The sequence below is a fragment of the Pan paniscus genome, chromosome 14 (genome assembly GCF_029289425.2).
Source record: "Pan paniscus chromosome 14, NHGRI_mPanPan1-v2.0_pri, whole genome shotgun sequence".
NCBI lineage: Eukaryota > Metazoa > Chordata > Mammalia > Primates > Hominidae > Pan > Pan paniscus.
In genome coordinates, this window is record NC_073263.2 from 51,090,537 (window position 1) to 51,117,738 (window position 27,202).

The 27,202-nt window shown below is 45.2% G+C and overlaps 1 protein-coding gene across 2 annotated transcripts in view; it reads right to left on the reverse strand.

Moving 5' to 3' along the window:
- Positions 1–27,202, reverse strand: part of EBPL (EBP like) — a 56,132-nt gene that overhangs the window by 16,310 nt on the left and 12,620 nt on the right. The window contains exons 2-4 of one of the 2 annotated variants that reach the window (XM_003809815.5): positions 17,893–17,962; positions 11,344–11,482; positions 6,762–9,487 (exon numbers count right to left, since the gene is read on the reverse strand). In XM_003809815.5, coding sequence (XP_003809863.4) covers positions 9,247–9,487; positions 11,344–11,482; positions 17,893–17,962 — 450 coding nt within the window. In that variant the 3' untranslated portion in view covers positions 6,762–9,246. Of the gene's footprint in view, positions 1–6,207; positions 9,488–11,343; positions 11,483–17,892; positions 17,963–27,202 lie in introns of those variants that run through there. The other variant, XM_063595965.1, reaches the window with a different exon arrangement.

Here is a 27,202-nt window from a genome sequence, read left to right on the forward strand (position 1 = left end):
AGTTCTGAGACTGTCCTATATTCAGGGCCTGTACCATGGACAGATGCAAAGCCACTAAATGTGTGAGCTGGAATAGACAAGAACAGTTATATTGAGTGTTTACTACATGCTCGTCCTCACAACGTTAAGTGCTAAGCACTAGGAGTCGCAGTTTTTGGGGTGCGGAGGCTGAGGATGAGGGCAGTTACATATCTTGTCAAGTCTCCCCCTGGCAAGGGGCAGTTGTAACTCAGCACTTCCTGGTGGCACAGCCTGGGCTCTGGGCTCCCCCCCCCCCACCCTTCGCAGGTGGCCTGGCTGCCACTGTTCCCCATGGCACTGGGCAGGCCGCTCACCTTTTGTTGTTGCCAGGCTCTTCGATAATCCCTGTCCATGGGGTTCATGAGATTATAGCGAGGATCAGATAATGCAATGAGCAGAAAAGTGCTTTGGAGTGGAGTGAATACACACATGGGGTGCCAATCACAGCCAGTCCTTTTCCTAGATACCCAACAATTTGGCATCCCAAAGGGATCACCCTCTCTAGCGCGTGTTTATGAGCTGACTAGAAAAAGGCACGTAGACGCAAGAAGACAGAAGTGTGATTTTGAAAGTGGGTACCCCTTTACCCAGAGCTGGAAGGCATGAAGGAGGTAAGGGTGGAGACGCACCGTCTAGAGGCTTTGAACTGAAATCTTGGAAGAGTGAACTCTCTCAGACCTCATGGCTGCCCCCACCCCCTCCCAACCCTTCCCCTAAAGGCTTTAGACACTAAAAATACCCCAGCCACCTGCTGCCCTGGGAGGCAATAAATCATTGGCCATCTAGCACCAGAATCCGGGCCAACATGGCAGCGGACACAGACCCAAGGGGTCAGTTCCCTTCCTCCCACCCAGGCCACCATCAAGAGCCTGCCTGCTGCTGGGGGTGGGGGAGGGCGGGGCAGGGGAGCGAGGGAGTGTGTTCAGAGGACACAGGACCTGCTTGGAGGCTTCTGGGGCCAGAAGTGCTAAGTGGGTGTGGGGTAAGTGGAAGGGAGTGAGTCACTGGAGGGGGTCCTGGGGAAAGGGCGGTGGCCCCTGTGCCGTGACAGCCACCTGCTTTATTATATAGAATAAGGTCATCTCATCAAAACCACAGCTGAGCCGCCCAACTACTGTCCTACTACTCCAGGGCCACCAGATGTCAGTGTTAAAGGGAGCATAGATATTGGTGATCAGATGTCAGGACAGGGACTGAATGTATGGAGACTGTTCAAACCAGGGGCGCTCAGGGGCAAACCTGTGAAATCGGTTTCCTGCTTCCAGTTCTTAGCAATTAGATCCTACCCCCAGGGACTGAAATCAGTCCAACTCCCAAAAGGTAACCACAAAATGCCAAAGATCTGTTCATCTTCACTCTCAGCACAATACCATGTATCAGAAATGAGAGGCAAAGGCAGAATTTCTAATTTACTTATTATTAAAATGCATCATCAACAAACACACCATAGTGGGGAACACGAAGCAATGTGTTGTAGTGTAGTGTTGCTCAAATGTGAAAAAGCAGCGACCCCTGAGAGTCTCCTTTGTTTTGTTACCTCTCTCTCTAGAAAAAGCACTGCATTGTAAGTGACTTGGTCCAACCAGTGAAAAATACAAACAGGACCATTCATAGACAAAAAAAGTGAAGAATAAAATTCAGTGGCCACTCAAGTATAATGAATAGACCCAAATGATCAGAAATGTGTTTACGTTGATTGTTTTAGAGCATTAAAAAATCCAAAAATTTGGGAGGCTAAGGTGGGTGGATCGCTTGAGTCTAGGAGTTTGAGACCAGCTTACACAACATAGGGAGACCCCATCTCTACATAAAATTAAAAAATTAGCCAGATATGGTGGCATATGTCTCAACTACTCAGGAGGCTGTGGTGGGAGGATCCCTTGAGCCTGGGATTGAGGCTGCAGTGAGCTGTGATTGCACCACTGCCCTTCAGCCTGGGCAACATAGTGAGATCCTGTCTCAAAAAAAAAGCTATGTGACCTTGGGGAGGTAATCTGACCCATGTGCCTCACTTTCTATGTCTATAAACTGGACCTCTCCAAAGCCCCTTTAAGTAATGTAAGATTCTAGGATTCTAAGTGTGACTTTGAGAGGTTCCTGTGGAGCTGGGAAGGTGAATGTACAAAAATTCCAATGGAATGCCACCCAGGGCCACTTCAGTAACATAGACAAAGACTGAGAATTCAGAATGCCTCCCTCCCAACTCCTCGGGGACCCACGGAAGGCTTCTGGAAGACAAGGGATTACACCCCTATGACCTAATGCTGTAGCATGATCAAAATACTTGATCTCTTTTTAAGAGTTGGGAGGTGGCCAGTCAGATATTTTAAGATGTCAACTTGATCTGTATCATCATCAGCATCTAAAGAAACATTTTGTTTCCAAAAACAAATGATCACTGCTATCTATAAACCTCTGTAAGCACATGAAATTCTCAAGAATGGGGCCTTTTCTGTAATACTCTTCACAGCTGGTTTTGTGTGTACACGTAGAACTGCTGCTTCCTGAACGATAAGTTTAGGGCAAGGAAGAGAGAGGGGAAGAAGGAAGGGGGAGAAAGTCTTTCTTCAGGAGTCTCCCCAAAATGTTAATATATGCACAGAAAAAAGTTTGAAAAATAGAAACAATGGCTAGGAGCAGTGGCTCACACCTGTCATCCCAGCACTTTGGGAGGCCTATTGCTTGAACCCAGGGGTTTGAGACCAGCTTGGGCAACATGATGAAGCCCTGTCTATATAAAAAAATACAAAAATTAGCCGGGCTTGATGGTGCTTGCCTGTCGTCCCAGGTACTTGGGAGGCTGAGGTGGGAGGGTCTCTTAAGCCCAGGAGGTTGAGGTGGCAGTGAGCCGATACCATGCCACTGCACTCCAGCCTGGGTGACAGAGTGAGACCCTGTCTCAAAAAAAAAAAAAAAAAAGCAAAAGAAAAAAAAGAAACTAACTTTGTAACAGGTAACTGTAGTTCTGTCTGATGATACTGGAGGTAATCATTATTATTTTTTGCTTATCTGAATTTTTCATTTTTCAGCAATGAACATGTCAATTTGCGTAATAATTTTTTTTAATGCAAATACATGCAGGAAGGGTAATACATCAAATCATTATCCGTTACTAACTCCTTGATGTTAGTGAATGGGTGTGATTTGTTTCCTACACTGGTAAGAAGTGGATTTTGTTAGGTCTGGGGTCTGCAGATCTCAAGGTGGCACTTGAGGCAGTAGAAAGGGAAGAGAGAAGGTGGAGAGCCCTCAAAAGGGGAGTGGGTGGAGAAGGTTGGCTCACACCTTAGGCCCGCCAGCAGCTGCCTGTAACCTTGAGGGCATTTATTTATTTTTATTTTAAAAATTATTTATTTTTAGTTTTTGTAGCAATGGGGTCCCACTGTGTTGCCCAGGCTGGTCTTGAACTTCCAGCCTCATGTGATCCTCCTGCCTTGGCCTCCCAAAGTGCTGGGATAACAGGTGTGAACCACTGCTCCTGAACAGAGGGCATTTAATAACAATTAAGGATAATAACAGTTAACCTTTTCTCATGCAAGGCTTTGCCCAATTATTCTCTTTATAAATAACTTCTCTTTAGAGTCAAACTCAAGTGTTCATAACAAACAAGAAAAACAGCACATCGATTTTAATAATTTTAAAATAATGAAAAACAAATGATTCTTCTCCAAACTTTTTCATTTTGATTTCCATCAAAACTTTGAGAAGGTTTTCTTTTACAATTTCCATATTGGAATCTATAGACTTTTCTTGAAGCTCCAGTATAAATACTTCAGGAATTATAGAGCTCGCATAATTAAATACAAGCAAACATCACCATTTAAACACTTTTAAATAGGTTATGCGGACTTTTGCCCCAATATTTTCTAGAAAGGAAGAGTTTGCAAAGGAAATTTACAGTATAAACAACACTGGGGAGGTATCTTAGTCCATTTTGTGCTGCTGTAACAGAAAACCTGGGTCTGGATAATTTATAAAACATAGATTTATCTGGCTCATGGTTCTCAAGGCTGGAAGTTCAAGATTGAGGGACTCTGTCTGGTGAGGGAGTTCTGCTGTCATCTCATGGCAGAAGGGTGGAAAGGCAAAAGGGCACAAGCATGAGAGAGAGAGCGAGAGAGACTGAAAGAGAGACAGAAAGAGGGAGCCAAACTCATCCTTTTATCAGGAAGTTGCTCTGCTGTGATAACTAACCCACTCAGCAATAATGGCATTAATCCATTCATGAGAGCACAGCCCTCATGACCTAATCACCTCTTAAAGGTCCTACCTCTCAACACTGTTGCACCAGGGATTAAGTGTCCGATACATCTTTTTTGGGAGACACATTCAAACCACAGCAGGAAGGATGGATTCTTTGCATGAATCACTCCCTACGATATAAGCTATTCAAAACCCATTGCGAATCATTTTATATATTCATGAAAGCATGCCTTCTATGGCTGGCTCCCTGGCAACAAATGTGATGGGCAGAGGATAGAAGGTACCAGAGTAACAGATCTCTAAATGTCGAAGGCAAAATGTAGACTTTTAAAATAAACTCTACCAGGTGCAGTGGCTCATGCCTGTAATTCCAGCACTTTGGGAGGCCAAAGCGGGAAGACTGCCAGAACCCACAAGTTTGAGACCAGCTTGGGCAAAATTAGACCCCATTTCTACCAAAAAAAAAAAAAAAAAAGCCAGGTGTGGTGGCTGTGCCTGTGGTTCCAGCTACTTGGGAAGCTGAGGTGGGAGGATTGCTTGAGCCTGGAAGTCGAAGCTGCAATGAGTTGTGATTGTGCCACTGCACTCCAGCCTGAGGTGACAGAGAGAGACCCTGTCTCAAAAGAAAAAAAAAAGAAGGAAAATAAATTCCAACTGTTTATCAAGTAGTTGGAGATATTGAGGCTTGAAGAGGGAAGCAATATTGAGGCAGTGCCTTGTTCATTGAATCTAAGAGGCCGTCAAGCGTAAGATGTACTGTACTTTGGACAGAAAAAACTGGTAGGGTGTGGTGGCTCACACCTGTAATCCCACACTTTGGGAGGCTGAGGCAGGCAGATTGCTTGCCCAGGAGTTCAAGACCAGCCTGGGCAACATGGCAAAACCCTGTCTCTTCAAAACAAACAAACAAACAAACAAAAACCCAAAATGACAAAAATTAGCTGGGCATAGTGGTGCATACCTGTGGTCCCAGCAACTCTGGAGGCTGAGGAGGGAGGATCACTTGAGCCTGGGAGGCAAAGATTGCAGTAAGCCAAGATCAGGCCACAGCACTCCAGTGAGCCAAGATCAAGCCACTGCCCTCAAGCCTGGGCAACAGAGCGAGACCCTGTCTCAAAAGAAAAAAAAAAAAAAAAAAAGAACCACTGCCAACTAAATTATGACATATAAACTGCAAAATGCATCCTAATTTTAAAAATGTTAAAATGTGGGGGAAAGTACCACCTTGGATCAATGAACTACAGCATTCCCTCAGTCTGCTTGCTCCCACCTCCTTGTCAGGGTGTGACGGGATTCTACTCACAGTGCCTGTGGCTCCTTAACTGCTACACGGGGACACCAACCCTCCTCCCAGCTCACTTCACTGTGAAGGCATTTAGACGTGTCCTTACTTGGCAGTAGAGTGGGTCTGTACTCCAAGTTCCTGTCAGAGTATAATCCCCATTTCTCTCCCATTTGATACTCAGCAAAAACTCAATGGAGAGAAATCATGCTTGCAGTACTGCCGGCAGGATTGGCAGCCCATCCATTTTGCTCTACTCTGTTTACCCTTGGATTGAGCCAGATCAGCAGAGAGCAAAGCCCTGGAACCACGCTGGGTAATCCCTCATGGGAAGGCCTGCGCAGACGCTCCTGCTGGCGGGCTGTTGGCCCACGCCAGGGAGGCTGTTAGAAACAGCCCGAGTTGTCCTGAATTTGCTGTCAAGGACACAGCAATGGGTCTTCATGAGGACCACTGGAGACATTTTTCACGTCTTCATACCAGAAATTTAAAAAAATAAATAAAATTTTAAGAAATGGAGGATATGATCACTACGCATTACATACATGCAGCAAATTTTCTCATGTATCCCATAAATGTGCACAAATTAAATAAATATGAAGGTGTTTTTCTTAATGCAGTTGTTATAATCATGAAAAGTTGTGCATGGATGATGTATTAGTCCACTGTCACATTGCTACAAGTAACTACCCGAGACTGGGTAATTTATAAGAAAAGAGGTTTAATTGGCTCAGGGTTCTGCAGGCTGTATAGGAGGCATGGCTAGGGGAAGCCTCAGGAAACTTACAATCATGGCGGAAGGCAAGGTGAAGCCGGCACTTCCTACATGGCCGGAGCAAGAGGAAGAGAGCGCGAAAGGGACATTGCTACACACTTTACAACAGATCTCGTGAGAGCTCTATCATGGGACAGCATTAGGGGGATGGTGCTAAACCATGAGAAACCACCCCCATGATCTAATCACCTCCCACCAGGCCCCTCTTCCAACACTGGGAATTACAATTCAACATGGGATCTGGGTGGGGACACAGAACCACATTAGGTGATGTAAAATTCACTTCCTTACAAAGGTTTCTGACTATGGTTAAAACACATCAGCCTGAGTTTGGCCCATGGGGAAGTAAAGAATAACTACTGATAATGAACCAGGAAATCTGACTGAATAAATTACCAAATAAAATGATATTATGAACAAAAATAAAACACACCTTGAGCAACATAGTGATACCTTGTTTCTATTAAAAATTTAAATTACCTGGGCGTGGTAGCACATGCCTATAGTCCCAGCTGCTTGAGAGGCTGAGGTGGGAGGAGAGCTTGAGCCTGAGAGGTTGAGGCTGCAGTGAGCCATGATCTTGCCACTGCACTCCAGTGATAGAGTGAAACCCTGTCTCAATATAAATAAAAAAGTATAACATATATACAGAAAAGTACATAATTTATAAATGTACAGCCAAATATCACAAATTATAACTACCCCAAATGAAAAAAATAGGACATTACCAGAAGCCCCTATGACTTCTCCCCATCACTGCACCCATCTTGTCCCCCAAAGGCAATTTCCATCCGGATTTCTTGATTTTTCATTTTTAATTTTTGGTTTTTTATACAGAAAGGTCTCACTATATTGCCCAGGCTGGCCTTGAACTCCTGGACTCAAGCAATCCTCCCTCCTCAACCTCCCAAAGTGCTGGGATTACAAGTGTGAGCCATTGTGCCTGGCCATCCTGATTTCTAACACCATCGATTAGTTTTATATTTTTAAACTTTACATCAATAGGATCACCGAACATGTATTCTTCTGGTCTGGCTCCTTTTGCTCCTCATTATGTCTGCAAAATTTCTCCATGTTGTTATGAGTAGCAGAAGGTTGTTCATTTTTTGAGACAGGATCTTGCTCTGTCGCCCAGGCTGGAGTGCAGTGGGGTAATCACGGCTCACTGCAGCCTTGACTTCCCAGGCTCAGGCAATCCTCCCCACTCAGCGTCCTGAGTAGCTGGGACTAGAGGCGCCACCAAACCTAGCTATTTTTTTTTTTTTCATTTGTGGAGTGAGGGTCTCACTATGCTGCTCAAGGCTAGTCTTGAACTCCTGGGCTCAAGTGATCCTCCCGCCTTGGCCTCCCAAAGTATTGGGATTACAGGCATGAGCCATCATGCCTAGCTGGTTGTTGGTTTTCATTGCTGTACAGTAATCCATTTACGTATAACTTATTCATTTAGATTGTTTCCAATTTGGGATTATTATGAATAATGCTGCCATTCTGGTGCATATATTAAGCATTTCTGTGAGGTACATACCTAGGAGTCAAACTGCTGGGTTACAGGATATAGATGCTTGGCTAAGCTCTGGGGGTGACTACGGGATGACCACAGAATGGACCACCCCCAAGGGCAGCACTACCAGTGAGGCCACCACTGGGGCTACTCAGACCACAGACCTGCTGCTCCAGCCATGACTGCCTCTTGATACCCAGGGAGTTGGACACTTGGTATAGTAATGCCAAACTCTCACATTTCCATGACCTTACTTGTCTGCACAAAACAGAAAAGAGGGAGAGAGACAGAGATAGAGGGAGGGAAGAAGACAGGAGACAGAGAGAGAGAGAGAGAGAGAGAGAGAAACAGTAGAAAATGGCCTCTATATTTTCACCCTCCAAATCTCTCAAGTACTTCTGAAAGGTAAAACCAATTTGGCATCTGGGACCAGGGCCTGCAGCCTCTGCAGGGTAGGAAGCCAACCTAGAAGGAGAGTGGAACACAGACTGAGCTATCAGAGCTACAGCATCCGCCACAACATACCAAGGGCCTGGTCTATGTGCTGGGCAAGGCAGAGATCAGATCTGTGAGCTCAAGAGTCTAGTAAGAAAGGCAAGCGCTGAACAAGTTAATGTAAGTACCTGCTCCCCAGCCACCACAGAACTGCTAATTCATCTCCCAGACGAGTGTTTTCTGAAACGCAATGTAATCACGAGTCCCTCTTGGTGCTGAGGGTAAGTGCCAAATTGGTGCTTTCCTTCTCTCAATTCTGTAGAAGGTTAGGGCATGCATTTTGCATATTTATTTCATGCTCATCTTATTTCTCTCTCACTCTCCCTGTGTTCCTATTTCCTGATTTACTTTTCATCATAATGTATTATGTATTTCTGCAAGGCATCTCCAATCTTCCTCCTTGAAAAAGGACAAATATAAATCAATCATCTCTCTGCATGGGGCCCCAGTGTTTACCCATTTACTCAGGAGGAGTCAGCTCACTCACCAGCTCCTATTTGGGTTCACAAACTTTAAATAGTATAAATATAAAAACAGAAGCTTTCAATTCATTTCTGGTTTCACATTGGTAACCAAAAAAGACTGGTGAGAAGATTAAAAGATGAGGCAAGAACATTTCCTTTGGAATAAAAAATTAATAGAACACTGCAGTATTCTAAGATAATTGGTTTTACTAATGTGGAACAATTAATGCCAGCCATAAAATGTATAATTAAACATTTTATTATTAATAAAATGTTTTTATTAATAATAAAATTCAAATTTGTTCTCTTTTCCCTATATCACCATTTAATTGAACAACAACACAACGAAAACTGGTCGCCTTAAAACCAATTTGAAACAGGTTGTTCACGAGCAACAATACAAAAACAAAGTGTAGACTGGAATGTATTACATTTTGGCCAAACAAAAAGATTTGATTCATTCTGGCTCATGAAGTTAGATAATGGTGTTTATGGTTTTGAAAGTTCACTGAAACTTCTTCACTGAACTGGTTTCTTTCTGATGCATTTTCTTGAGTTCTACCCATGACTGCCACAGTAGCAGTCCTGGGATCAGAACCCACACACCGTTAAAAAAAAACAGGTAAAGCCAACAGTACAGCCAGTTGCTGGTGTTGAGGTTGGGGCTTCTGGTGAGCCACTCTGGGAGGAAGGTCATCCAGCAGCCATACAGCTCGCACACACACAGGGTGATCTGCAGGAAATGCCTGTTGGAGAGAAAGAAGCCCGGGATGAACCACCAGCTTGGCACAGTTTGGCATCAGAGTCATGACATCTTGTCTGTAATGGCGGCATCAACAGTCTTCGCTATGAAAACCTCCCTAAGTTGGGCCTCAGATGTTGGGTGGTGCTATTTTGATGGGGGCAAGTCAATCTAATTAATGAAGGCTCATTCTTTCCTTCGAGGAGCAACACTGCCCTTTCTAGATTATTCTCAGAGTTAAGTAAGGACCCTCAGGGATCCTGACCCATTCTTAGGGAAATCTGGTGAGATCACACCTGACTTAACACAGAGAGGCCTGACTCTGAATCTCACCATGAGCCATTATAAAAGGGGAGAGTGAGTAATAACCCCTTCCTCAAACAGTGTAGTGCAGACTAAATGAGATATGAGGATAAAGGGCCAAGCAATGGGCAAGTAAAAGGCTCAATAATGCAAATATCACAAATGTTTAAAATAATAAACACATGGGCACATGTAGTAAGTTTGCAACCAGCGTCATGGAGTGAAAAATATGTCAAGGTACCATGGAAAAATTTAATTTTTATTGCCAACTATCTCTCTAAAATTGGGTGGGGAAGGAAGCTTTAAATAAGACTTCTTCATTACAAGATGGTGGAAAATGGAATGCAGCTGTGCCTACTTGAAATTGTTTTAGGGATTCATCTCAGGATAGCAATCTATTCACTCCAGGCCACTCTGTCCCTAAGGAAAGAAAAGGAAGGAAGGGAGGAGAGTTTATAGTCTCTCAGAGTCTGATAGGATGGATAATTTTTTCATTTTTTTTTTTTTTTTTGAGACAGAGTCTCGCTCTGTCACCCAGGCTGGAGTGCGGTGGCACGAACGTGGCTCACTGCAACCTCCACCTCCCAGGTTCAAGCAATTCTCCTGCCTCAGCCTCCCGATAGCTGGGACTTACAGGCACCCGCCACCATGCCTGGCTAGCTAATTTTTGTATTTTGAGTAGAGACGGGGTTTCACCATGTTGGCCCAGCTGGTCCTGAACTTCTGATCTCGTGATCCACCTGCCTCGGCCTCCCAAAGTGCTGGGATTATAGGCATGAGCCACCGCACCTGGTCTCTCTGCACTCCACCTGCCCCATATCCTTCACAATCTGCTTCTGAGAAGATTTCCTATTTATCTTGCAAGTCTGACTCCAAATTATATAAGATAATTTACTTTTTGTCAAGTGGGACAGGAGTTTTCTTGAATGATTTGGGGGGAAAAGGATGGATGTATTATGGTTTTATTCTCCAAAGTATTGGTGGCAAATCATCCAAGAGCGTTAGCACCATTCTTGCCTCTACAGAGTCTAGGTTGTTATTAAAATAATATTTCTCATATTTTTGATTCTGAAAAGTCTGAAATGATCCTAGTAGCACCATCACCCTTATCTCACATAAAATAATTTTCATTTCTCTTCTGCTTTTTTTTTTTGGAGACAGGGTCTATGTCACCCAGGTTGGAGTGCAGTGGCGTGATCATGGCTTACTGCAGCCTTGACCTCCTAAGCCCAAGTGATCCTCCCACCTCTGCCTCTTAAGTATCTGGGACTACAGGCGTGTGCCACCACGCCTAATTTTTAAATTTTTTTATTCCTTGTAGAGACAGGGTCTCATTGTATTGCCTAGGCTGGTCTCAAACTCCTGGGATCAGGTGATCCTCCCGCCTCAGCCTCCCAAAGTGCTGGGATTACAGGTGGGAGCCACCGCACCCAGCCTCTATTCTTCCACCTTTTATCTAACAAATATATGTGGTCACAACCTACTCCAAAGGTCACCTAAGTGTTGGGACATGTAATGTCTCCCCTCCTTCCAGCAGGACAGAAGAAGGGCACCTACCGGTAATATTTTTCTTTGACTATGGCATAAATGAGGAACAATGCCAGAGACCCATCCAGGGCGACGGTCAGAATTTCCACAGACACAATGGTTGGATCAAAATAAACCCATCTTGCATCAGCTTTGCCATATTCTTTCCCTAAAGACAAAATCCATGTTGTTACTCAAATGGCAACAATTTTTATGACAGTTCATGGAAATGACCTTTCTTTCCTTTAAGGTGGAGATAAAATGAGTAATCGCCACTCTCTCTGCATTCTTCACGATGCCTTAGTGGAAGGCAGGAGAAGCCCTGGGACCAAAATGCGTTTACCACCTGACACAAGCACTGAGAACAGCAGCAGGTTTACAGGTGTTCAATTATTCAGTTTCCAGCATGCTTTCACATACACGCCCTCCTCAGCCCCACCCTCTTCAACATAAGTAGCAGAATTTTAAAAGAATTCAACATGGTCAGATTTTGCAAAGACAATCTCCAGTCATGATCTTGGTAAATACATTGTAATTCCTTACTTCAAAATTTCCATATAAATTCTGTAAGTATAATGGAGATGTGGGAAATTTGTTATGAAGGACATGTTTATAAAAAACACGTTTATGGCCAGGCACGGTGGCTCATGCCTGTAATCCCAACACTTTGGGAGGCCAAGGCAGGCAGATCACGAGGTCAGGAGATCGAGACCATCCTGGCCAACATGGTGAAACCCTGTCTCTACTAAAAATACAAAAAATTAGCCAGGCATGGTGGCGGGCACCTGCAGTCCCAGCTGAGGCAGGAGAACGGCATGAACCCAGGAGGCAGAGCTTGCAGTGAGCCGAGATTGCGCCACTGCACTCCAGCCTGGGCGACAGAGCGAGACTCCGTCTCAAAAAAAAAAAAAAAAAAAAAAAAAGAACAACCAAAAACTTGTTTCTTGGCCAGGCACGGTGGCTCACGCCTGTAATCCCAGCACTTTGGGAGGCCAAGGTGGGCGGATCACTTGAAGTCAGGAGTTTGGGACCAGCTCAGCCAACATGGCGAAACCGTGTCTCTACTGAAAATACAAAAAGTAGCTGGGCGTGGTGGCGCATGCCTGTAATCTCAGCTACTTGGGAGGCTGAGGCAAGAGAATCGCTTGAACCCAGGAGGCGGAGGTTGCAGTGAACCGAGATCGCACCACTGCACTCCAGCCTGGGCAACAAGAGCTAGACTCTATCTCGATACAACAACACGTTTATTAATAACAGAAGAGAAACTAGGTGCTGAAGGGACAGTGGGCAGGGAGGGGAGGAGAGAGCCCAGACTGCAGAATGAATCGGAGTGGGCAGAGGGGCATCTCCGCCCACAGGGACAGGGAACTCACAATGGCTCTCACACAGTCTCAGCTGTGCTGCTTGGGGAGCCAGTGTGCTCTCAGAGTTCCATCCAGACCCATTATCAGAGTGGTTTCTTCTCGGGAACACCATGACTCAGAAAGTCTTTTCAGGGCTGGAATGATGGCCAGGTATTATGGAGGCCATTAAAAATTATTTAATTACTTTCTTAATTTGTAAAAGTAATACATGCTGGTCCTAAGATCTCAAATGATTACAGTGAAAAAATGGAAGTGATCACACCTCGTCTCCCCCTTTAATACTGCCTCGCATTATTCAGAAAAGGTGTGAAGTCCACAGAGGAGCCTGTGATCTGCTACTGAGCAGCACACAGCTCTTGTCTCATAAAGACCAGAGGAAGGATCCCTCAGGGACTGGGACAAAGGTTTCTAACAAAAGGCTGTCCTAAGAGAAAGGACAATAAGAGGATTAGCTATTTACTGGGATAACACACAAGGCACATGCTGAGGGAATGTTCTGTGAGAGGCCACCGAGAGTCATCAGCCTGTCCTTAGCTGACTGTCTGCAGTCTCCTGTGCCCTCTAATAACTAACTGGAAAACAATGTCATATTGAAATGTTTCTCCTCTAAATTTAAATATACATACAATAGATGAAATGTACCAGTTAGTGCACCTAAAATCTAATAAAATATCACCTAAGTAAAATGTTAGTTCTTTAGGAACAAAAAGAGATATTGACCAAGTCTTTTTTTTTTTTTGAGAAGGAGTCTCACTGTTACCCAGCCTGGAGTGCAATGGCATGATCTCGGCTCACTGCAACCTCTGCCTCCCAGGTTCAAGTGATTCTCCAGCCTCAGCCTCCCAAATAGCTGGGACTACAGGCACCCACCACCACACCCAGCTAATACTGATTGACTGAGACGGAGTCTCACTTTGTCACCCAGGCTGGAGTGCAATGGCCAGATCTTGGCTCACTGCAACCTCCGCCTCCCGTGTTCAAGCAATTCTCCTGCCTCAGCCTCCCAAGTAGCTAGGATTATAGGCACTCACCACCATGCCCGGCTAATTTTGTATTTTTAATAGAGATGGGGTTTCACCATGTTGGTCAGGCTGGTCTTGAACTCCTGATCTCAGGTGATCCACCTGCTTTGGCCTCCTAAAGTGCTGGGATTACAGGCTTGAGTCACTGCACCTGGCCTAATTTTTGTATTTTTGGTAGAGACAGGGTTTCACAATGTTGGCGAGGCTGGTCTCAAACTTAACCTCAAGTGATCCATCTGTTTTGGCTTCCCCAAATGCTGGGATTACAGGCGTGGGCCACCGTGTCCAGCCTTCAACAAGTCTTTTTTTTTTTTTTTTTTTTTAAGCATTTGGAAGGTGTTATGGTAGGCCCTGATAATGCAGCTGCAAGTAGGACCATGTTGGCCCTTAGTGGCCCACATTCTAGTGAGGCTGAAAACCAGGCAGTAAGTGGCGGTTAGCGAATATGAGGGCAGGGAAGAAGTGGCACTGAAGCCAGACTACGAACTTCAGGGAAGACTTCCTGGAGGAGGTGTTTTGATCACTGCCTCTCTTCCCTGTTGGTGAGGGATGGACTTCTGCCTGAGGGCTATGGTGATGGCTGAACACACAAGACCCAACACTGGGCAGATGAGATGGAGGAGGTTTATTAGTTGCATACACTTGTGGCCCGGGAAAGGAGGACATCTTGCCATGCAGGGCCACATAGGGGTTGCACCTGGGAACAGTGTTCGGGCAGGGGCCACGCAGGCAGGCTTTGCAGTAACAAGAGGAGGGGGTGGGATGAGCCCTGGTTCCCGACAGAGGATGTGATTGGCTTGTCTGGATAATTCCACGGGCAGACTGGTGGGAACTGAAGCCTGCTACTGAGGGGACAAGCATTTGTCCCCTCCAAATCTGTGCCTGCTCCCCTTGATAGGGAGAGCTATCTGGTTAGGGAACCTTATATGTGGAAGCAGAGTGGGGGAGACTTGCAGTTTGGCCATCTGAGGCCCCCCTGGATCTTACCAGGTATCAAAGCAGACATAATACTGAATCCTGGCCAGGGAGGGTGGCTCACACCTGTAATCCCAGCATTTTGAGAGGCCGAGGCGGGTGGATCAGTTGAGGTCAGGAGTTTGAGACCAGCTTGGCTAACATGGTGAAACCCTGTCTCTATTAAAAATACAAAAATTAGCCGGGCATGGTGGTGCACACCTGTAGTTCCAGCTACTTGGGAGGCTGAGGCAAGAGCATCACTTGAACTGGGAGGCAGAGGTTGCAGTGAACCGACATTGCGCCACTGCACTCCAGCCTGGGAGACAGAGCGAGACTCTGTTAAAAAAAAAAAAAAAAAAAAAAAGGCAGACATAATACTGAATCCTAATTTCAGGCCTTATACCACAAGAGGTGACTCCAAATCTGAGTGGAAAATAAGGGTGTTTCAGGGAGGAGCATGTGCAAAGGCCTGGAGCTGAGATGTAGCGTGTATGAATCTACAGACAGTTTAGCAGAGCTGATGGTGGGGGAAGGTTAATGCGTGAGAGGAAGGTAGGGGACGGATAATAAGGGGCCCTGGAATCCACCAGTCCCAGCGCATCTCCCTGTGGCATCTCCCTCTGGCAGTCCCTCTGGCATCTCCTCTACTGCTAAACTTTAACCATCTCTTTGCTTATTAAACACTGAAACAATAAAAAGGCAAACAGGAGCATTAAAAAGCCTGACGATGTGATCATTTCCATTGATTCTGTGACTGATAACTGGGCTTAGGTGAGGTTTACAAGGAAAAGATGCAAACTAAGGGTCAGGGTAGATTTCCTCAACCAGAGCCATTGTTGTGTCCTCAACCAGACAGTGGAGACCAGGAGACGCTGAGTATTCATGAGGTTTATGGCTGGCCCTGCATCCCAGTGAAGCCAAGGTCAGAACACAGGTCATCATCAGAAGGTCCTGCCCTAGACACACGGTATCAGAATCTGCATTTGAGTAAGATTCCAAGGTGATCTGGGGCACTTTGGAGTCTGGGAAGTACTACTTGCTTTACATTATCTACTGGATTTTTACTTTCATGAAAATAAAGGACACCTTCATTAAATGAGTTTTTACTGCGTTTTGGTTTTTAGAAATACGGTCTTACTGTGTTGCCCTGGCTAAATTCAAACTCCTGGGCTCAAATAATCCTCCTGCCTCAGCCTCCCAAGTAGCTGGGGCTCCAGGCTCGTGCCACTGCACCCAGCTAGTTTTCACTTCTTTAAGGTGCATAATATAAACGTGAAGATGATAGAGAAAGCCTGTGTTAGACATTTGCATTTCATGGGATTGAGCCAAATCTGGGCTGTTTGCTTTCTCTCATGCCAGGCAGGGCAGCCAGGGGAGGAGGTGTCAGCACGGCATCTGGCAAAGGGGAGAAGAGGACACTCAGCAGGGAGGAGCCATGACTCAGGCTGGGGTCCGTCAGCCTCTGGGCTTCACCAGCAATCCCCAGGCAGAGTTTAATGCAGCCAATCAAAAGTGCATAGCTGCATTCAGCTGAGCCCTGGATCTGAAGTGGCTCTACTCTGGTCAAGGGGGCTCAAACTCCTTGGCTAGGACTTGAGGCATCAAAGATGACACCTTTTCCTTTGGGAAGTACTAATGAGCCTACTCAATTCTCTAGATGTTTCCTAACACTAGTGGTAAACAGGAGTCCCCCACACAGATCCTAGCTGGAGATGATTTTAGAGTCACAAAAGAAATGAGATATATGGGCCAGGCGCGGTGGCTCACGCCTATAACCCCAGCACTTTGGGAGGCCGAGGTGGGCAGATCACGAGGTCAGGAGATCGAGACCATCCTGGCTAACATGGTGAAACCCCGTTTCTACTAAAAATACAAAAAAATTAGCTAGGCCTGGTGGTGGGCGCCTGTAGTCCCAGCTACTCAGGAGGCTGAGGCAGGAGAATGGCGTGAACCTGGGAGGCGGAGCTTGCAGTGAGCCGAGATGGTGCCACTGTGCTCCAGCCTGGGGGACAGAGCGAGACTCGCCTCAAAAAAAAAAGAAAAAAAAGAAATGAGATAAATGATGCAAAGTTTCAGAAGCAAAACCTGAAAGCAGTTATCCTGAGAAAGGCAGTTTTATAAAGTGGTAAAAAAAAAATACCTGTTGGTATTGACACAGTACATGGTAGAATATCAATGCTAATTGAATATTGACTGACAATGAGCATGAAGACTTTTGGAAAGGATCTACAAGACCACAAATATATATGTACAATAAAAAGAAAGTTGATATTAAAAGTATGGGAAAACCACCCAGTTTAAACCCCACAAGCTCTTCCATCTGCACTCACTACCAACATTTTTTTTTTTTTTTTTTTGAGAGGGAGTCTTGCTCTGTCACCCAGACTGGAGTGCAGTGGCGTGATCTCGGCTCACTGCAAGCTCCACCTCCTGGGTTCACGCCATTCTCTTGCCTCAGCCTCCCAAGTACCTGGGACTACAGGGGCCCGCCACCACGCCCAGCTAATTTTTTATATTTTTAGCACAGACAGGGTTTCACCGTGTTAGCCAGGATAGTCTCCATCTCCTGACCTCGTGATCTACCTGCCTCAGCCTCCCAAAGTGCTGGGATTACAGGCGTGAGCCACCACGCCCGGCCACTCACTACCAACATTTTTTATTTTATGTATTGTTTTTTAGAGATGGACTCTTGCTCTGTCGCCCGGGCTGGAGTGCAGTGGTGCAACTGTGACTCAATGCAGCCTTGAACTCCTGGGCTCAAAAGATTCTCCCGCCTCAGCCTCCTGAGTAGCTGGGACTACAGGTGTGCACCACCACACCTGGCTCATTTAAAAAACTTTTTTTAAAGATAGGGTCTTGCTATGTTGCCCAGGCTCAAATATTGTTTAACATAATAGCTTTATTAAGATGTAATTCACATGCCACACAATCTACCTATTTAAATAATTGGTTTTAGTAGAATCACAGGTTTGAATCACCACAATCTAATTTTAGAACATTTCATTACCCCAAAAAGAAATCCGTGCCCATTAGCAGTCACTCCTCATTTCCCCCCAACACCCCCACCCCTACCCTCATTCCCAGGCAACCAGTAATCTACAGTATCTCTACAGACTCACCTATTCTGGACATTTCATATAAATGAAATCATACAGTATATAATAGAGGCGTTTGACAGTCACACTTGCAATAAACCTCCTCCAACATTTCAAACGCAAACGTTTTTAATTACTTACATAAAGAAGCAATCAAGCCATCGGAATTTGCAACGTTTCCTACTAAAGACAAGTAGACAAAAGGGCCTTCCTAGAGAGGAGAAAATGAAGACATGCTCTAATACAGCATCACAACCACAGGATGGCACCGTAGACACATGGCATTGCCTGGCTCCATCCCCCACCCTTCTCCATGGCTCACATCCTGGCCACAGCCTGGAAACATCCACACAACCTTGTGGGATACAATCTTGGGACCTGGTTACCTGGACCTTGGAAATGGGTATGTCTCACCCTAATGTACAATTAATGTTGTTTTTCAATGATTGGCACTGTAAAAGCAGAGATGTGTTCTTACGTGGAAAAAGTGAAATTTTTGCATAAGAGTTTAACTACTGTATTAAATAGAGTAAGCTCTAGATTATTCCAGGGATCTTAAGTCTTTGCGGAGAACCCCACAGAAGTTCACTTTTTTTTAACTCAAAAAAATCTTAAGATCTTAAAGAGAAAGGCAATCAAGTTTATACCAGCATTGAGCAATCCTCCCCCCTTCTCCTATATAAGGGCAAGTTTAGGAAGATTTAAAACAGTTACAGGCTACATTTAACATTCAGGTAATAAAATATCTGCAATTACAGTTAGTATTTTCCCATCACTGAAGTGCTTCTTTGCCTAAGATTTCTAAAACTAAACAGCTAGAAGCCACTGGGATATGTAATTGTCATGTTGCTCCTTCGAACAAATTTTGCTGCTGGTCAATAAAACTTTTTTCTCATTCCTTTTAAACAATCATTTGTATGACATTAAAACTGGGTCCTGCCACCCCAGAGGTCACCACTCTCAATCACATCTCTTTGCAGTTCCCGCGGTGATTTCATAATATACTTACACTGCTATTTCCTTTGACTACTAGCAGGAAAAGCTATTGTTTGATTGATACTCCTTCCCCTCCCGTTTCCAGTCCTTCGAGTTTCTGATATATTATTCTATTACTTACCCAAATTTGTAACTTAAGTAAAAAAACTGAAAACCTCAGCTCACTCACTCATCAATGTTGTGCAGTCTCTGGGCTTCTAAACCACGAAAGAGTATGACAGCCTCTACCAGGCTCCCCGCACCCTTTTCCCAACTCTCAATTTCTGTCCAGTTTGCTTGTGCATTGTTGAGACTGATTACATGTCCTTTCTTGTTCTCTAAACATATTTGTTTTCCCTGTAACTGGATTCTAAAAGCTGAAAAGCCAATTAACAGCATTTACAATGTTGTGATTATGGAAACAGCGTTCACTGTAATGGGCCACAATTTCTTTCCTTAGGGATCCCGTATCCTGACTCCTGTGTCATTTAAGGATAATGCTGCAAATGAAATATCCTTTGTTTTCTTTTTCTGAGATAGTCTCACTCTGAAGCTGAAGATAGGCTGGAGTGTGGTGGTGCAACCTCAGCTCACTGCAACCTACGCCTCCCGGGTTCAAGCAATTCCAGTGCCTCAGCCTCTCAAGTAGCTGGGACCACAGGCGTGTGACACCACACTCAGCTAATTTTTGTTATTTTTAGTAGAGACAGGATTTCACCATGTGGGCCAGCCTGGTCTCAAACTCCTGGCCTCAAGTGATTTCCCCACCTCGGCCTCCCAAAGTGCTGGGATTACAGGTGTGAGTCACCATGCCAGGCTCCAAAAATCATATCCCTTAAAGGACATTTAAAAAATCATATGAGACAAATAGCTGTGTTTTTAACAAATAAGTACTCCCCAGTCCACTTACTTTGCAACACTTTATTTTTACCAGCCAATTTTTTATTTTTAGCAGAGCCATAGGGTGAAATCCATACCACTTCCTTGCTCTGGCCTGAGAACTTTCTACACAAAGCACATCCACTGGGCTGGCCAGTGGGGCAATGGGGCTGGACTGGATTTGACCCTCTCTAGGCCTCAGGCCATCTATCTGTAAGATGAAGGACTTCCTTCCTATAGATTGTAAATCTCATCCTAAAACGAAATGCAACCTCCACTGGCGACCTCTTTCACTGGACCCATTAGTAAGATGTGGAGTCTGACACCAGGTTGCAGACCTTTCCACAGAAGCAACTCTGGGTAAGAGCAAGATGGGGAACTGGAAATCAGTAACATGCAGGAACCTATGAGTCTATAACAAATCCGTTTCCTTTTACATCTACTTGTTGAAGCTCTACTCATTTTTCAAATCCCAGCCCTAATCCCCTTCTTCAAGAAACCTTCTTTGACCTCCTAGTGAGAATTAATATCTCACTCTCCTAAATATCCCATGTGACTAAGTTTGTTTCTGTAACCAGCAGCTATCTGCTCGCTATGGACCCCCAGCTCCCATTGGATCACACATCATTGGGATCTGGAATACTGTCATCTCTACCTTAGAATCCCCAAGAAACATGACATTTGTGTTCCGTGTTTGCTAACCTTGAATTAAGTTCATACAACAAATTACTTATAAAGAAGGATGCCCTGAAGAGGCTTTTAGACTGCCCTATCTCTTACTGTATTAATGTCCTAAATGTAAAGATAGTATAATACATATCAAGTGTAACGAATATTCATGCCTTCAAACGCTGATCAGGTGTCACCTCCTCCAGGAAGCAAGATTTTACTATTCTCCTGCTGGGAGGTCAGTGCCCTCCTACACAGAAACTTGCTCACTTGTCTCTTCCCAAAACTGCCAGTTCTCTGAGGGCCAATTCTTTGTCTTTTATCTCTGTATTGCAAATGGCTAACACATAGTACATGCTAATAAGCGTTTCCTAAAAGAGTAAGAAATAAAAGGGATAATAGAAAACAAGACAGTTAAAAATAATAATAACAATAATAATAATAATCTGGTTAGAAAATGGGCAAAAGAAATGAATAGACATCTCACCGGAAAGTACATAAAGATGGCAAATAAGCACATGGAAAGATGTTCAACCTCATTAGCCACCAAGGAAACACATCTTCAAGCCACAGTGAGGTATGACTGTATAAACTATCAGAATGGCTAAAATAAGGTTGGGTGTGGTGGTTCACGCCTGTAATCCCAGCACTTTGGGAGGCCTGGGCGGGCGAATCACGAGGTCAGGAGTTTGAGACCAGCCTGGCCAACATGGTGAAACCCCACCTCTACTAATAATACAAAACAATTAGCCGGGTGTGGTGGTGTGTGCCTGTAGCCCCAGCTACTTAGGAGGCTGAGGCAGGAGAATCGCTTGAACCGGGAGGCAGAGGTTGCAGTGAGCCGTGATTGTGCCACTGCACTCCAACCTTGGCGACAGAGTGAAACTGTGTCTCAAAAAGAAAGAAAAGGAAAGGAAAGGAAAAGAAAGGCTAAAATAAAAAATAGTGGCAACATAAAAAAAATAGTGGCAACATTGAATACTGGTGAGGATGTGGAAAAACTGAAACAAACACAGATTTCTGAAGGGATAGAAGCGATACAGCCACTAAAAAAAACCAGAGTTTGGCAGTTTCTTCTAAAACTAAATATGCGATGACCATACGACCCAGCAATTCCACAGTTGAGTATTTCTCCCAGAAAAATAAAAACTTATGTTTATACAAAAACAACTACACGAATGTTCATAGCAGTTTTATTTGTGGTAACTAAAAACTGATGTCCTTCAAAAAGCCAATCCCAAAAGATTACATAATGGTTACATTTATTTTTATTTCTGTATTTATTTTTTGAGACACAGTTTCGCTCTGTTGCCCAGGCAGGAGTGCAGTGGCTCGATCTTGGCTCACTGCAACCTCCACCTCCCATGTTAAGGGATTCTCTTGCCTTAGCCTCCCAAGTAGCTGGGATTACAGGAATGCACCACCACGCCCACCTAATTTTTGTATTTTTAGTAGAGATGGGGTTTCACCATGTTGGCCAGGCTGGTCTTGAACTCCTGACCTCAAGCGATCCACCCGCCTCAGCCTCCCCAAGTGCTGGGATTACAGGCTTGAGCCACCATGGCTGACCCTGTGGTTACATTTATATAACATTTTTCTGAAATGATAGATTTTAGAAATGGAGGACATTGTTAGTGGTTGCCAGGGGTTAAGGGATGGAGGTGTGGGGTGGGGGCATGTGTAGTTATAAAAGGAAAACACTAGGGATCCTTGTTAGTGCTGGAACTATTCAATACCTGGACTGTTGTGGTCGATATGTGAATCTACCCAGTTGATACAATTATATGGAACTTAATACACACACACACACACACACACACACACACACACACACACCACACAAAGAAACTGACAGTCTGAAAAAGATCAGTGGACTGTATCAATGTCCATATGATGGTTATATTATACTATAGTTTTACAAAATTTTTGGTACCAAAATTATCAAAATAGAAAATAACTTTTTCTTTTTTTAGACAGAGTCTTGCTCCCCAGGCAGGAGTGCAGTGGTGCGACCTTGGCTCATTCAACCTCCGCCTCCTGGGTTCAAGCAATTCTCCTGCCTCAGCCTCCCAAGTAGCTGGGGGTTACAGGTGCCCGCCACCATGCCTGGCTAATTTTTTGTATTTTTAGTAGAGATGGGGTTTCGCCATGTTGGCCAGGCTGGTCTTGAACTCCTGACCTCAGGTGATCCACTTGCCTTGGCCTCCCAAAGTGCTGGGATTACAAGTGTGAGCCACTGCACCTGGCTGAAAATAATTTTTTAAAAACCCACCAAAATGTTAGCATCGTGGAAACCTGGGAGAAGTAAACAAGGGACCTCTGTATTATTTCTTACAACTGTATGTGAATCTACAATTACCTCAAAATAAAAAGTTAATTAAAGAAACAGAGAAAGACATGGGAGAAAGAGTACCATGACTAAGTGAATGGGCTTTTTTTTTTTTTTGGCAACTGTCGGGACTTAAAAAAAAAAAATTTAGAATAGGCCAGGCTCTGGCCTCAGAGAGCTTATTGTCTAGTTGGATAACAATGACTTCCAATTCAATAAAGGATGGAGGAAGATGAGGGAGCTGTAGCTGAGACAGTGAGGAAAAATTTCAGAGGGAGGCAGGCTGAGAGGTAGGAGGACAGGGATGGAGCCCAGAGGATGGTGTGAGGCCCGTGGGTCCAGCTTTTGCCCTGCTCAGCCCTGTGGCACAAACAGTAGTGCTCAGGGGTACTGGGTACATTAACAATGTGTGCAACCATCACCACCATCCATTTCCAGAACTCTTCATCTTCTAAAACTAAAACAATGTGCCCACTAAACACTAATTCTCCATTTCTTCCCTCTCTCAGCCCAACACCCAGCACTCTATTTTGTGCATCTATGAATCTATTTTAGGTACCTCGTGTAAGTGACATGAGACCAGTCATGCTAAGCCTCACAACGGTGATATGCTCTGAGAAATGCATCATTAGACAGTTTTGTCATTGTGTGGACATCATAGAGTGTATTCACACAAACCTAGGTTGTGTAACACTTACCTCACACGTAGGCTATATGGATAGCCTTTTGCTCCTGCGTTACAAACCTGTACGGCATTACTGTACTGAATACTGTAGGAAATTATAACACAATGGTATTTGTGCATCTAAACACAGAAAAGGTAATGCACTGCACTACAACATTATGACAGCTATGATGTCTCTAGACAATAGGAATTTTTCAGCTCCATCATAATCTTATGGGACAACCATGGTATATTCAGTCCCTTATTGACTGAAATGTCCTTATGCAGTGATGACTGTATTTGTCCTTTCATGTCTGGGTTATTTCACTTAGGATAGTGTCTTCTAGGTTCATCCATGTTGTAGCATGTGTCAGAATTTCGTTTCTTTTTAAGGCTGAATAATATTCCACTGTATGCAGGCACTGCATTTTGTTTATTCATTTGCTGGTGGACATTTATGTTGTTTCCATTTTGGGGTTATTGTGGCTCATAAGTCTGCTGCTATGAACACTGGTTTGCAAGGATCTGTTGGAGTGCCTGGTTTCAATTCCTTTGGGTGTATATGTAGAAGTGGAATTGCTGGATCTTAAGGTAAATGTTTAGCTTTCTGAGGAGTTCCCACACTGCTTTCTGCAGCGCTGGCACCATTTTGCATTCCCACCAACAGTGCACCACAGTTAAAACTTCTCCACATTCTTGGCCAACACTTGTTATTTTCCTTTGTTGTTATTGTTTTTTTTTTTTTTTAATAGTACTCATCCTAACGGGTGTGAAGGAGTATCTCACTGTGGTTTTGATTTGCATTTCCCCTAATGACTGACTAGTGATGCTGAACATATTTTCATGTACATATTGAGCTCTTTGGAGGAATTTCTATTCAAATCCTTTGCCTACCTTTGAGGTTTTTTTTAATTGTTAAGAATGCAAGTTTTATAATGGAGATATCATCACTTGGAATTTGAAACCACTGGGCTAGACTGCCCCATGGGCAAGATGAACCAATAATTCTCAAAGCATTTGGTAAAGCAGAGCAGGGGCCATTTTCATAAGAATCTGAGAACAAGATCTGCCCACTCATCATGAGGGCAAGGGGTCTGCAGTGAATCTTGAGTCCCCCCTCCCCTGCTGCCTGGTAACCTCCTCTTCGGTCTTTAAAACCCTAGTGAGGCTGGGTGCGGTGGCTCACGCCTGTAATCCCAGCACTTTGGGAGGCTGAGGCGGACGGACCACAAGGTCAGGAGATCGAGACCATCCTGGTTAACATGGCGAAACCCCGTCTCTACTAAAAATACAAAAAAATTAGCCGGGCGTGGTGGCGGGCACCTGTAGTCCCAGCTGCTGGGGAGGCTGAGGCCGGAGAATGGTGTGAACCCGGGAGGCGGAGCTTCCAGTGAGCCCAGATCATACCACTGCACTCCAGCCTGGGCGACAGAGCAAGACTATGTCTCAAAAAAAATTAAATAAATAAATAAATAAATAAGAAAGAAACCCCGGTGAATCCTTCCTTCCTCGGTGCCACCTCTAGGCCTGGACAGAGTCTTATCACTCACCAGACTGCATGACAATGATTTGTTTCCCTCTCTGCTTTCCCTACTATTAAAGCTCCTTAAGGGCGGGGCAAGGTTGATTACATGCAATAAACACCAAATACACATACAGTGAGATTTTATAGATAATCCCAGGCTGATTCTCCAGACTTTCCACAGCTATCCCTGAATCATGTGGTATTAGCCGGGCCACCTAATTCCTTAGTCCTTCCTAATTTTTTTTTAGTGATAGCAGAGATGACATGGGTCCAGAGGTGTGACTTGCAAAAGTCCTTTGTTGAAACATTCAGTATATTAAAAAAATGCTCTCGTGTGATTTAAAAAATAGGACCACTGCAGACATGGGCAGGTCTGGTGGGTCAGTGTGCACTGGCACTGTCTAAATAGCAGGTCATCCTTTTCTGGGAAGGGGCAGTGGTTCTACATGAGGACACTGCCCTTGTGTTTTATGTAAAAAGGAAGCCAAATAGACCAACAAACACTTGTCTTTTCTTCATGAAGTAGGTAATACACCAGTAGCAACTCCCTGATTCTTCCCTGAAACAATGCTAAGAGCTGGTATCCCTTCCCTGTATCATCACACTTGTCCACTCCCACTGCAGCCCACGTCAATCCTGCTGCATCCCACCCCAGGAAGGTCATTCAGATGAAAGTCAGAAAAAGCACATGGTGAAAAGGAGGTGAGCCTGCCAATATCAAGAGTTCCAGGTGACATCTCTGAACAGTCTGTGATTCTGAGACTGGCTGGCTCTTACCCTAACAGAACTCACAAATATAAATCAGCAAACACAGGCCCACCACTTTAGGCTGCACCATCCACAGCTGATTCTCATCAATAAAGACGCCATGCAAAAACAAACAAACTAGGTGTGGGAGGCAGAGGCCCCAGCTTCAGAATGAGACCTGCTATTATGGTTTTAAAGATTGTAAGGGCTGGACGTGATGGCTCACGCCTGTAATCCCAGCACTTTGGGAGGCTGAGGCAAGCAGATCACCTGAGGTCAGGAGTTCAAGATCAGCCTGGCCAACAGTGAAACTCCTTCTCTACTAAAAACACAAAATACAAATATTGTGTCTGGAATTGGTGGGTTCTTGGTCTCAACGACTTCAAGAATGAAGCCGTGGACCCTCGCGGTGAGTGTCAGTTCTTAAAGATGGTGTGTCAGAAGTTTGTTCCTTCTGGTGGGTTCGTGGTCTCACTGGCCTCAGGAGTGAAGCTGCAGACCTTCGCAGTGTTACAGCTCACAAAGGCAATGCGGACCCAAAGACTGAGCAGCAGCAAAATTTATTGCAAAGAGCTAAAGAACAAAGACTCCACAGCGTGGAAGGGGACCCGAGCCGGTTGCCGGGGCTGGCTCGGGCAGCCTGCTTTTATTCCCTTCTCTGACCCCACCCACATCCTGCTGATTGGTCCATTTTACAGAGAGCTGATTGGTCCGTTTTGACAGGGTGCTGTTTGGTGCGTTTACGAACCTTGAGCTAGACACAGAATGCTGATTAGTACATTTACAATCCTTTAGCTAGACACAACAGTTCTCCAAGTCCCCACTGGACTCAGAAGCCCAGCTGGCGTCCCCTAGTGGATCCCGCACCAGGGCCGCGGGCAGAGCTACCCGCCAGTCCTGCACCGCGCGCCGGCACTCCTCAGCCCTTGGGCGGTCAATCGGACAGGTCGCTGCGGAGCAGGGGGCAGCGCCCTTCAGGAGCGGGGGTGGTGCCAGCTCGGGCATGGCGGGCTGCAAGTTCCGAGCCCTGCCCCGTGGGGAAGCGGCTCAGGCCCGGCGAGAATTCGAGCGCAGCGCAGACAGGCCAGCAGTGATGGGGAACCCAGCTCACCCTCCACAGCTGCTGGCCCGGGTGCTAAGCCCCTTCTTAACTGGGGCCGGCAGCACCCACCAAGCCCGCGCCTACCCGGAACTCTGCCCGGGAGCGCCGTGCGCAGCCCGGGTTCTCGCGGGCGCCTCTCCCTCCACACCTCTCCACAAGCAAAGGGAGCTGCTCTGGCCGCGGCCAGCCCAGAAAGGGGCTCCCACAGTGCAGCCGCGGGCTGAAGGGCTCCTCAAGCATGGCCAGAGTGGATGCCGAGGCTGAGGAGGCACCGAGAGCGAGCGAGGCCTGTTAGCACGTTGTCACCTCTTAATATTAAAAAATACAAAAAAATAAAAATTAGTCAGGCATGGGTGGCACGCGCCTGTATTCCCAGCTACTCAGGAGGCTGAGGCACAAGAATCGCCTGAACCTGGCAGGCAGAGGTTGCAGTGAGTCAAGATCGTGTGTGTCTGTGCCTGGGTGACAGAGTGAGACTCCGTCTGAAAAAAAAAAAAAAAAAAAAAAAAAAAAGACTATTCAGGGGCTTTTGAATAAAATCTGCTCTAACCACACAAAGAC